General features: G+C 31.3%; 1 protein-coding gene across 1 annotated transcript; it reads right to left on the reverse strand.

The window, feature by feature from the left end:
* Positions 1-722: 722 nt before the first annotated feature.
* Positions 723-9,515, reverse strand: LOC126710499 (homeobox protein HD1). The gene is made up of 5 exons (XM_050410976.1): positions 8,610-9,515; positions 8,324-8,444; positions 2,789-2,979; positions 2,401-2,532; positions 723-1,255 (listed from the first exon to the last, which is right to left on the reverse strand). The coding sequence occupies exons 1-5, from the start codon at positions 8,904-8,906 to the stop codon at positions 1,115-1,117; spliced, it is 882 nt and encodes a 293-aa protein (XP_050266933.1). The 5' UTR covers positions 8,907-9,515; the 3' UTR covers positions 723-1,114.
* Between the last annotated feature and the right edge of the window lie 4,620 nt (positions 9,516-14,135).

Genomic DNA, 14,135 nt, shown 5'->3' on the forward strand with positions numbered 1-14,135 from the left:
AAATGGGAGGGACTTTTTGAAGAATGAATGGGATTTGTTTAGTAGGTGATTGTAGGTCTTATTCTTATCATGGGTTGTGATGTTCAGAGAAGTGATTTTTTTGCATTATTTTATTTTTGTTAGATATGTACTCCTTTTACTGTCCAGATTGTATCTTTTCTTTTAAAGATTGATATCCTTTTTTAATTTGTCAGCATCACAAGATGTCTTTGAACCTAGGAATAATATCACTAATTTTTTTAATTTTTTTTTTCCAGTCTAGTAAAATAATATCACTAATTTTAATTAGTTTGAAACTCCACTCATCAATATATAGAACCTTTCTACTTCTAAACAAACTAATTGTACCACTGAAAGATTGTCTTTTATAAAATCAACAGCCTCTTTTGCTTGAACTTAAATTGATTGATTATGCATATAATTGGTTAATCATTTGCAACTAGGGTCTAACTTTCCCAGCAAAATTGCTTGTAGCTATCTGCTTAATATTAATAATGCAATGTACTTATTTCATATTGCTACACTCATTAGTCACTACATGATATAATTTACCATTATAGTTCTGTTGTTTCCGTCCACCTTTTCTCATGACAAGGAGATCCATAATCCAAGTCAAGGTTTCCAGTGGGTAATAAGCACTAAAGTGTGTGTTTTTATTGAATCGCAAAAAGCAGATCTCAATGTTGCTTATAGAGTTATAGGCTTTTTTCTGCGCTAGTATCAGTATGTAATACTTTTTCAATAGATCATCAAAAGTTTGCAGCAACTTTTTTACAGAAAGATCAGCCTCTTAGCTCACTTAAGCGTATGGAAATAGAGGCAACACAAATGTAAAAGACAATTAGAAAAAAAAAAAGTACATTTGTCTGTTAAAACCATGAAGTTACAACCTCATATGTAAGTTATTTAAAACTCCATCTATTACATTCCTGTTCCTTCTTTTTTGGTGCTGATTTTGAATTTAACTAACTTTCAAGGTTCCTTCATAGCTTCCACGTACAAAAGTCAGCCAGACTATTTACCTCCCAAGGTCAATAACAGCTACATATTGACATAAAGTAAGTTGGTCTTTTTTTCTTGGTTCCTGGTTTGGAGAGTATTTATAAGCTTTTTTCTACCTTTTGCGCTTGGACTTTAAAGAGGTAACAGACTGAGAGTTGCTGTGCCAATTGCGCTTCCTTTGGTTGATGAACCAATTGTTAATTTGCTTCAGCTGCAACCCTGTCTCTTCTACCAGTTTTGCCTTGTCATCTTCCTGTATGTATCATATACTACATGCTTATTCACAGAAATTAATTATAACATTAATGTCAAGGTTGTACAATTAATCCAGATTCAGACGTTATGATTTGTTATAGCATTATATATGGCAGCAATAGTATTGTGTCAGAGACAAACTTGCTAAAGTAGCATTCTCTTGTAATTATTGTTCAAAGTCTTTTCACTGTACTTCCAGGTACTTCAATAGAATGTTAATGTGGTTGGTATGTTAGATATTTGGCACTTTGTGTCGACCATGGCAATGAGCTTAGAACCAAAAGCAATAATTGATATTTGTTTATAGAAACCATAGGATTTGAAACCAATGGAGTCCACTCTAAGATTATTGTGATTTATCATCATGTCAAAATATTAATTGATTTATTGTGTAAGTGGGATTTGAACCTAGATCTCTCATTTATGATACGAAACTTTGCAAATTGAGTTAACTGAAAATTCTCACAAACTAATAATTAATACTTAAATTCTTTGTGTCCGCCTAGTGACAAGAGCCAAATATATTTTTACTAAGAAATGTTTGTAAGACCTTGATATAATCTATTCTATGCCATTTAACCAAACACCTAAGTTAAGGGGTTTGAACGAATTAATGTTTAATATATATATATGATAGTATATGGTATATTTGGAATTTGATCTATAATGATTATTTTTTACCACCGAGGCAAGATACCAATTAGTTTCTTTTGGGTCTACTCAATCACATTATTATACACACCATAAGAGATAATGTAATATTAATCACTCATTTTTTGTTACTAACTGATAGGGGATCTACTCAACCCCATAACCAGTCGCAAGTGAATTTTCCCATGAGATTATCTCCCATGTGTTATAGTGATCAGGTAGCAATGCTGTTAACATTGTTTGTTCATCTATTGTGTTAAGATATGGCAGTGTCATGTAAATTATGTAGAATGTAGACACATGTATAAAGTCCTTCTACTTTGTCTTTGAAATAACCACCCGTTTTAAATATTTATGGTCATTGAACAAATCCAAGACATCTTTGTATTTACATAACAAAAGTAATAAAACAGTTTACTAGAAACCAAACAAGCATAAATCTGAACATCATGATTGTCCAAAAATTGAAAAGAAGAGAGATTGCTTGCTTACAGTTGGGTAAGGCCACTTTGAGTGTTGCTGCCACCAATTTTTCAACACTGTAGTTGTGTCACCTGGTAATTTCCCTGCCCTTCTTTTTCTTAATATTTCCTCCCTAACATCTTCAATTTTTGACTTAAAACCCTGAAAAACAGTATAGATGTATCATAGTCTACCCTCACACGTTCATTAAGTCCAAAGGTGAATTTTAAGACATCATTAGTTGGCTTCTCTATAATTAATTCCTCAATTTCAGAAAGCAAAAGTGCTCTCAAATTGTTACCCTTCATGGCAAGAACAGACTTATAAGTAATAATGGCTATCCAAATGCTGCATGTTTTATTTGCTTTAAGTGCCCACTTATCCTTAGACCTTTGCAACAAGGTTTTTAGAATATCACCTGTTTCAGTTCAATCTTCAATTCCTGCCGAACTCTCTCCATAAGTGACCTTTCAGATTCTGTTGGAAGCAGTGGACCAAATCCCATCATGTCATGCCCGTCACCACCAGATTGATCCAGAGAGAAATCCATCTGCAGTTCATCCTCATCATCTGACATTGTTGCACCAGTGCCTTCACCAAGGCTTACTCCTGGAAAATATTTTACACACTGTTAAGCCATCATCCAATATCTTTTTATCCCAAATTCTATTTTGTTTATGTATCTCTCTTTTTTAAACAAGGCATGAAACAACAGCATGCAATACATGAGTAAATTACTAAAAATAAAAAATCTAGGATTATGTATGCAAACATATTATAATACCCTCTAGATTTATCATCCTTTAAGTTTTTTGCTAGTTCAAATGCCAATTGATGGAAAAAAGATTATTCCCGTTTAGACACATTTTGTATCTAACCTCATTCAAAGTAAAAGAATAAAAATGAAGGTAGAATTTTGTCTCAAAATCGATGAGAGTAATGAGTTCCTTTATAATCTAGGTTCATGATGGTCAACAACCTTATTTTTCCACCTTCAACCAAATACGGAATAATTACTAATTTTTTAAATTAGATATATACATAAATTTAAGAGTAAATGGTTCATTTAAAACATTATTCAACCAAATATGGAATAATTACTAATTTAATTTTAAATGACATAACATCATGTTCACCTCTGTATTAGTAATATTAAATTTTTACCTTGAAATAAATTGGTTAACTGGCTCTCCCCATTCTACAAGGAAATGGAGGGAATTCCATTCCAAATTTCATAAACACAAGGAAGAGAAACAATTCAATCCCTACTGAGATGAGATGAGTATCTCATACAAAGTAACTTCCTGAAATAACTTTACGTAAACTAAAATTAAGCTCTAGTCTTTAGAAAAGCGGGAAAACAATTGTGCAAGAGAAAAAAAAAAAAAAAAAAAAAAAAAAAAAAAAAAAAAAAAAAAAAAAAAGAAACTGTAAAACCTCGACCTTGTAAGAAGCAAGATTATTAAATAATTTCAATCACCTTATCTTCTTGAAATATTTAATGTGATGGATCATATTTTCCAAAATTTTGTCTAGTATCTCTTAAAAATTACTTTTATTGGAGTCTGGCCTACCTTCAACCAGTAGATGCATGTATCTTGACGCAGACCTTTCCTTGTCAATTCAACAAAACTGTTATAGTGATCCATGATAATGTTAAAGATCATATATATGTCGGTTGTTGGGTGTGGACTTGGTTATAGACTTATGGCTATATATGTACTTGTTAGGTTTCCCCACCAACTAGTTTAAACTTTTAGGTTGGATGCTTTAACATGAATTTAAAGTCTGATTTTTCTGGTTCTTCCCATTTGTCCTTGTTTTGGTTTCGGTTGATTCATTTGTCTTGATTAAAAATTCACACATCGGTTGGATGTGTTATTGATAATGGATATATGTATACTTGCTAAGCCTCTTCACTTATTAGGTTAATTTTATTTTTAGGTTGAATGTTTTAACATATAGATCATATGTCCTTTAAATGGCTCTTTTCTTTTTCTTTTCTTTTCTTTTTTTGCATATTTTCTAGTTTTTTGCTTATTATATTTAGTTCCATGTTTTTTTTAAAGCCTCAATTTAATAGATATAACTATATTTTTTTATACAGCTTATTTTTTAAAACAAAATGAAGCACCAAAAATAATTTAAACCAAACATATACATGTGGGACCATTTTATTTTAGGATCGATACATGTGGGCACCTAATATGCAGAAACATAACACTAGGAGGCCCCTCTTGAAATAATAAATTCACTGACATTTTTTTTTCTTGTCATTCAAATCCTGTTATCTGGTAAATTGTATTTTTTGCACATAGTAGGGTTTGAATGTCAAAATCAGGATGAGCAGAGTTCCTCTAAAATGGGGATCCCTTTGTAGAGCCTACAAGTCATCATGATTTGCTTAACATGGACGAACATCAAGCCATTAGAAGTTTATGAACTTTTCACTCATCTGGCAATTTAATGTGCTGGTAGCTGGGTCATTTTATCTTTACTCTCTAAGGGTCTCAAGATGAATAGTAAATTAGTAATTCTCCTTCTCACTTAAATATATCATTTTATGTTCCACGAATTATACTATGCCATGTGTTTGAACTTTAATTCCCCCCCCCCCCCCCCACCCCCAGGTCAAAGAAAAAAAAAATTCATATGTGATAAGTTATGATTAGTGAAACATAACATGAAACACCCAAAGTGAGATAGAAGATTTTTGTTCATCTCAAGATTATTTAAATATTTATTATTTGAACAATGCAAACATCATTGGGTGAAAATACAAAACTAGGTTGGTCCATGACACTACCTTACGATTAGGACAATATATTACAATGTTTGAGAAAGATAGATATAGGTTACACACCAAAAAAAAATGTTACACACCAACACCTTGCTAATCTACCAACTTATGATGAGAGTAACATCATTTTCACATAACTTTGACACTAACACGATTTTTATTATGCATTAATCACAACTTAACACATTCATTAGATGGGTCCTTAGAGTTATTGATATGAATAACTATTTTATGCAAAATATAGAATTGACTTGGTAAGCCACTAAAAATAGAGGTCCAAACCAATCAAATAGTTAATAATGAACCAAAACTTTGATAAAAAAAAAAAATATAAATAACTCCTATTAGAAATTGTTTTCATGAATGGTTAGGACTACCAATCTTCGGTGGCCCCAGAATCAGTAAGGTTTTTTTTACCAATAAAATGCTCAAGTTTTTAGCTTTCTCAATAAAATAGATAACTATTTCACATTAGAAAGAATAAAATTGAGGTGATCTAATAATTACCAAAGCTTCAAACCCCCCACTCCTCACTTAAAATGGATATATACACGTTACTTTAAACAATCAACTAACACTTCCTAATGTTTTAACAACGACATCTAGTGTTCAATTGTCCCATCCCCAACTATAGATGTATCAAAAAAAAAAAAAATCATTAGAACACCAATCTAGGTGGGGTTATTGCCAGGTTTTTATGAATTTTTTTTCATTAATTTGTAATTTAATTTTGTCTATACATTTCAAATTAATGCTTCCCTAAGACATATATACAGCTGGTCAAAGCAAACCATGTGTTCAGTTGAAAATGTTGCTAGCCAAAGAGAAAAAAAGGAATTGAAAAAGAGAAGAGTTCATGTTGAATTTAATTTTTAGGCATAATTGCTAAAGAAATTGACCATGAAGATATTGGCCTGGCCTCAGTCAATTGAATATAGCAAGTGGAGGTCCTATCAAAAGAAAAAAGAAAAGTAAGTGGAGACCAATTGAGGATGATTTTGAGTACCTGAGGTATAGTCGCATATAGAAGAGACCAAAATTAACTCCTTGATAACAGGTTAAAGTTGAACTAAACAGTAAAATTTTCTTACAGTCAACGTTCTAAATGCAAACTCCCATATCATATCACCTATATATCCCAACATATGTTTTCTAAATCCAGAAGCATTTTGGACTCAAAATAGTTTCCTTTTTATAAAAAATTCCCTAGTCTCGTATGTTTCCCAACCTGAGAGCAGTAGGTGGTAGAATCATTCAGAAAACATTGTATCAAAAGAAAGAACCGTAGGGTAATTTTTCTCCCCCAAAAAAATAAAAAGTATAAATGAGGTAAAAATAAATTGGACTCTCGTCATCCCTTAAGGCACTTGTTAATGATATGTTAATAAATATTAAATGATTAGTTATAAACCACAAAACACAATTATCAATGATTCTTTGGTTTTTACACAATTATGTATACTTTTCTTGATATGTGTATACATTTTAACTTCATTTTTTTGAAAAAAAAAATTATAAAAACATGATTAGTAGAGTACCAAATGCTCTTTAACCTACACACTTAGGACTTAAAAAAAAAAAAAAAAAAAAAAAAAAAAAAAAAAAAAAAAAAAAAAAAAACTTGTTTTATATTCAAAAGTTCACTTACAATTACATTAAGTAGTTATAATTTGGTTGTACTTATACTTTGTGAATTTACTATAGTTATTAATCAATATTTTCAGTCATAAATCAAAACTAAATGTTACAACAAACATGAAGATGAATTTCTAATGAACTCTTTGATTCTGTATATTAATTAAAAAATTGTACAAAGTTTGTTACTGAATCAAATCATAGATGATTCGTGAGTTTTAAAGAGCATCAACTTTCATTTTAATAGAGATTAATATATTAATTGATTTTTAGTATAGGCAGAAATTAAGTCTCATATTTTTTATTTGAAAATAAAAAAATTTATTACTTAAGCTAATTAGAACTCACTAAATTCTTAAATTGTAAACGTTTACATTTGAAATACTATGAGATATGCAAAATTGGGAGGGATGCAAAATTAATCGTGCCCACTATTCTAGTTAGCCATGCAATTGTCAACAACCATTCCTTTAAAGTTTGTTTAGTGATCAGATCCGAGCTAAAATACACCACCCTGACTTCCTTTATGATCAAGATCAATGATTTTCAAGACCAGTTGTTGAATAGTAATTACTACTATTCAAGTAAGAGATCTGCCGTTCTGCGAGGCAGTAATAACCTCCTTTTTTTTCTCTTTTTAAAAAAACAAAACATCTTTATGATAATGAAAACCCAGGCAAACTTTAATCAATGTTCAAATATCGATGCATGGAAATCATGCAGGCATGGCATTAATTTCCATTGTACTTTTTTATCAGAGACCATATTACCCAACTAGCCAAAGATTGATATATCATTCCATGCCCTACAAGGCTTACAACTTCCATTTTGTACATTCAATGTCGTTATTGTCCTATTTTCTCCTTTGAATATAGTGCCTAAAAACATGTCATCTTAATTACTCGCCTGGTAACCCATGACACATTCTCTGTGATCGTGGATGTCTAATCTTTGATATATAAATAGTGACAAAAACATATAAGCAAAATGATGACTACCGCTACACTAATAGCCTCTCTAAATCTCAAACACACATACGCACGCAAAAAAGTCTAACAAATGAAAATAGGAAAAACAACAAAACTTCATGCATTAAAAGCTATAATAGTAAGTAATCTTTCTAGAAACCTAAATTAATAGATTCTCCAATCAACCTTATCGGTTGTTGCCTTGTTGTTAGTGGGAGCTAGTGCCTTCACCGAACTATAACTAACCCTTTTCCAACAACATGTTTTAGATAATTTTCAGTGTAGGTCCTACTGCACCTACCTCTTTGCTTAGACACCCAAACTTACAAGAACCTAAAAATACTTTTCTCTTATCTCTCTCTACCTACCGATTTCATCAAACAGAAAAACCAAAATATTTTCTTCCCAACCAAACGACATAAAATTAAACAAATTGAAGTGATTCTCTTTGGCAGTATATTGTATCAAAAACAAGCTAAACATGATTATTTGATAACAAATTGAGAGAAACCATAATAATAGTAATTACTGTATAAAAAAGGGTACGGACCTGTAAGGGCCTGTAAGGTATTTTCTATTTCACGGCAAGCCACGACAGCCTCTACGGCATGGACTCTGACATGTTGCTGAAGCTGTTCTTTGAAACTGCACAAAACTAACAAATACTGTGCCTGTAGCAAAACCCACCAAAATAAAAACACAAAAACAAAAACAAAAAAACAAAAGGAAAAAGAACCCTGAAGTTAAACTCAAATAAACCTTAAAACAATCAAATAGTGAATAACATGAAAATTACAGAAAAGGGTTAGTGTGAATTAAAGTGAAAAACATGGTACCAAGAAGTTGTCAAGCTCTTGACGCTCATGTGGAGGAAGAGAATGGCTATGCTGAGAGGCATAAGAGCGCAGCAGATGATGAGACTGAGCGAGCTGCGCGTCGATCAAAGGCAACTGATCAATCGGGGTCGCGACACGGAGACACGACACGTGTGCGTTGAGAAGCTGCTCGTAGAGTGGGTGGGTAGCTATCTCCGTCTTGAGTTGGCGGAAGTGGTCACCGGAAATTGCTACTTCACCACTTAACCCGCCGCTACTACCACCACCACCCATCATTCCCAAGTTTGGTTCTTGCATTTGTATAGGTATAGCTATAGCTATAGCTAGGGGACCAATAAAAGAGCTGGTTGTGTTGGTAATTATATAAGAATCAAAGTGAAAGAAGAAGAAGAAAAAAAAGATGGGGTTTTGAAAGAAAGAGGTGAGGACCACACAGAAGAGACCCTTGTGTTTTGAAAGTGGACTATCGGAGTGGACTATTGTCTGTACTGTTTGAGAGAGAGAGAGAGGGGCAAGGGGACAGTTTTATCGTTAATGGTGTAAAAGAGAGAGAGAGAGAGAGAGGGTCTTTATTTATATCGGGATCTGAGAGACTGAGACACAAAACTTTCTGCACCACGTCTGTGAGAGAAACAAAGATTTTTACCTTCACACAGAGAAAGAGAGAGAAGCAAATACATGAAACTGATAAGAGAGAGAGAGAGAGATGGGTTTTCGAGTTTATTGCATCTTGAGAAAAGAGTAGAGAGAGGGAGAGAGAGATGGCAATAGAATCATTACTATGAAAGGGGTTGGAAGCGAGGTCAGAAAAAGAAACAAGATAAAGCTGCTTCTGTAGTCTTACAATTTTATTTATTTATTTTTAAAAATCTTCCTGGCCTCTCTCAAATTCTTGAACTTTTTTTTTTTTTTTTGGGCTTTAATTTTTTGGTATAAAAGCTATGGCAATTGGCAAGTGCCAAGTGGTGCTGAATTCTGATTTAAATGGATGTTAGTTTTGGATTATCAGAAAAGAACAGGATTGGGTATACAGAGAAGCCAATTATATATCAGAAATAATTAATAATTAAACCAACTTTTTTAGGCTTTGATGTGGGCACTCCACGATACCATAGGTTGGAGCACCCCTTTGTAAGATCAGTGAGTAAATATAAACATAGCTTTCCTTTGCAGTCACTGTTTTAAAGTTTGCTGACTTTTTAGCTAATGGTCCATGTTCATCCCCATTGCCAATTAAATTGCTGTACTATCAAATCCATTTTCCAAAATCCAAAGTAATTAAAGGCCACAAATATTTAGACGGATCAGCATCTTTTTTGTGCCAAAAAAAAAATTAAAAAAATAGAAGAAATTTTTTTTTTCCTGAATAATTTTAGACTTGTTTGGTAAGTCAACTTAAATTCATATTTTCACATTTTAAAAAACTTTACATACATTTCACTCACATATAAATCAAAAACATTCGAACAACATTGTTCAAAGCCCAAATTTTTTTTTGTAAGTACTGTTATGATTCACCCCATTCATCATCATTTTTCATATATATGGCATATTAGAGAGTGTAGTACTGTACTTAAATGATTCACCCATATCAAAAAAAATAAATAAATAAAATTTTGATTCACTTAAAAGTTAAAACTGAAATTCTGGCATGGATATTTACTGACTCCAAGCCCAAATTTTGGTAGGGCAACCACGAAGTTAATGCATTATGCACCAACTAGGAACAACACCAAATAGAATAATAGTGGAAGGTTTATGTGGGTCTCTAAATATATTTTCTTAAAGATACAACAAATTTAATTACCAAAAAAAACTCATAAATTAATGTGATATAAGAATATGATTGGTATTAGTGATATATTAATTTGCAAGATTTATGTAATAAAATTTGTAGTATCTCTAATATCATTTAAAAGTATAATCATAACTTAAAAAAATTATCATAAATTTCAACATATGACGTCTGCTCTTGATAATAGCTTTTTATCATCAGACTAAAATACCAATCAGTTTTTGGTATAAACGATGATTGAACGTCAAATCTCTTATTAAACTATTAGAGACTTTGAAAGAAAAAAAAAAGGTCCATAAATAAATAGACTAATAAATTAACAGAGAAAAATAACCAAAGCATGGATCCAAGTCCAAGAACAAACAATTTAAATAATTCCAACCAAAAATGCAACTTGGCACGAAAAGGAATTTAGCTCGACGCATTTTATTTTATATATACAATGCTCTATATAAAACTCTCCTTGTAGACGAATAGTCACAATTTTTTTTTTTTTTATAAGGACAAAATAGTTTTCCAGAAAAATCAAATGGGGTGCTCAACTAACAAAGAAAAATAAATAAATAAACCAATAAATTTATTTAGTTTTGTTGTTAATTGAGAAAGTTGGCTGAGGTTGAGCTGTCACTGTTCCACCTTCTTGGTCGGTGTATTATGCTTTTCAGATTTCAGCCTCTTTAGGGTTAAGTGAAAACAAGGAAATTAATATAAATAAATATATATATATATATATATATATATATATATATAAAGTATAGATTAAGCACTGGTTTGTTAAGACACAAATGACACCCCACCAACTATATATATCATACAGGCTTTACGTGGCATGCAAACATATAGCTGGTGGCTTAACCCAGGTTGTTTAAGTTTAACAACAAGAATTGAACATGACTCTCTGTCTGAAGGGATACTCCTAGCCATTAATTAATTTTATCATGTATTTGAAGGGAATTGATTCTATTTCCCAGAATCTGGGGAATTTAAATAGAAAATAACACGCAAAGAATAATCACACGACAATAAAAATTTACACGATTTATTACTAGGATTATGTTCATGATTGAGTTGCAACGATTTTTACTAGGTCAGAGAAACGACTAACAATACATCAAATTCTAATTTTGAAGTGACAATATATATATATATATATATATATATATATATATATATATATATATATATATATATAACACCAAAATAGAGGTAAAAAATTATCGAACACAAAACCAAGCTCCACATGAGATAACAGTATTTTCCTATGATGTTTCTCAAGTAACGTGTTCTACCTCTGCTAGTATATATATTGCAGATAATAATATATGAGAGAGAGCATTACGAGGGAATATTTGAAGGGATATGTTAGATACATAGATGTGCCCTAGCGATTGATGGTGGGCCAATTTCAAGGACTATTTAGAATGTTGGTTGCAAGTTGCAATAGAGAAATAAATTTGATGGGAATTTGAACTAGATCGAGTCGACCCAAAGCAAAACCATGAAATGGAAATATTTGTTCTTACTTAAGGAAGCATTATACATTGTTTAGTGCCCTTATACCTTAAGCAATGTCCCCCTTTTCCAATATATTTGTGCAATTATATTTTATTGAAGTGATTTATTTTGCAGTGTAAACTCAACCACCACTCTTTTATATATAAATCTTCTGTCCCATTTTTTGTGTTCTATGTTATACTCTACAAATTATGTATTTCTTTTACTTTCTTTAAAAAATAATCAAAATTTAAAATGAAGAAAAAAAATCAGTCACATGGCATAACACAAAAAGTAAGATAAAAGATTTCAATCCCTATATATACTATCATTCTATTTTTCTTTATTAATGTTAGATCTTTAGATTGTTGGCTAATTCCATGACAATTTTCCATTTATTTTTTGATGAATTGATTTGTATTTCAATACTTGAAATGAGGTGTATTTCAATTGAGTTCAAGTGGGTACAAGCTTAATATGAAAGTGCATGCTAGAGATTTTAGGTGGACCGAAAATTGGAGTGTTTGGCAAAAAAATTTGAAAAGCAATTGGATAGAAATTTTTGAGAAGTAACAAGTGAAAATGCCATAACTTGAGAGAAATTTGTTACATTTTTCTTTGCTGTGCCAGCCATTTACCCATCTATTTTATTCTTATTTTTAGACTAATTTTGAGACCAATAAATTCCCAATTGGAGCGTTAGAGAGCTAAGATAAACCCGAGATAAAAAATCCTATTTTCTCTCTACCTTCTCCCCCTCTACACAGTAAATATCTTAGGGAGGAGATTAATAACACAAATTCGTTCACTAAACATTCAGAGTTTTGAGAGTTATTTGGTGTTTGGGAAGTCATTGGAGCACCCTACAATCAGCCATGGTGGCCTGAAGTTGCAATTGATGATTGACTGCGGTAGCTAGATTGAAAAAATTGACTCAGCGAAGTTAGTCGCTAGCAAAAGCTTGGATGCTTGAGTAAATAGATAGCACTAGGCTTGAAGAGTTCTGTGTGCATCTTGAACTTGAACTTGAACTACTCATTCTAGTGGATCATTTCGGTGGTGGTGCCACAAAGGGGTTTTTTCGCCCAATTCTCAGGTTTCCTCTTTCATAACACATTCAGTGTTATCCTTGTGGGATTTTGCTTTTAATTTTACTAGTGTAGTCCCGTACATATGTGCAGATACAATTAAAATAATCATAATTATACGGTTCAAATTATGTTTTTTTTTAGAAGAAGTTTAAATTATATATGGTATTAGCTTACACTTTTTTTTAAACTATACATTTCTAAAATATGTAATGGTTTCTCATTATATATATATATATATATATATGATTTAGAATTTAATTGGTTTTAGACTATTTGGTTTTTGCACTCAATAATTCGCTTGCCACAAAAATTAAAATCTTAAACGGACACGTGGAGGAAAATTGAACTTCAATTGAAATCCAATTTAGAATCTAGTTAGATTTGGACTCTTCGATTTTTACACTTAATAATTTACTTGGTACAAAATTGAAAATTAAATGGAACACGTGACACAAAATTGAGAATCCAATTAAAATCTAATTGAATTTTCTCTAAACTTTGGCTACTAATATATATATATATATATATATATATATATATGTGGGTGTGGTTATTTACATGCTTTAAATATTTGTCTCCATGTCATCCATGCTTAATTGAACCAATTAATCATCTAAATTCAGAGTTAGTTGTTAGATTAACTTAAAAGTGATCAAGTTGTAATTTAAAATTTTGGGTCTAAATTTATAATATCAATTAATATATTGTATTTCCAACAGAGACATCCACTGTTCAAATGTTACCTTTCCGTTGTAAGTACAGAATTTTCAAAAAATAAAATGCTATAAAGTCACCATTTTATATCCCAATTCATAATATTAACTTTTACTTAAAGTGCGTACTTATTGTGAAAATGATTTTGTTGAAGTCTCTTGGCATTTCATTTTGAAGTTACTTCTAGACATGCAATTGAAAATCTTCTCATTTTAACTCAACTATTTGAACCAAAAGAGTGTTTACTTAGGGGGCGGCTCTACATAGAGTTCACGGTGGTCATGGGACCACCCTAACTTAAAAAAAAAATTACAATTATTATTTATAAATTTAAAAATTTTATGATTTTTTTATCTTTAAAAAACTTTGTGACCACCCTAAATTTTTTTTTTTTAGGCCCAATATAATTAAATTCTGAATAAAATTTGGCAA

This window comes from Quercus robur, chromosome 12, assembly GCF_932294415.1.
Source record: "Quercus robur chromosome 12, dhQueRobu3.1, whole genome shotgun sequence".
Classification (NCBI taxonomy): Eukaryota; Viridiplantae; Streptophyta; class Magnoliopsida; order Fagales; family Fagaceae; genus Quercus; species Quercus robur.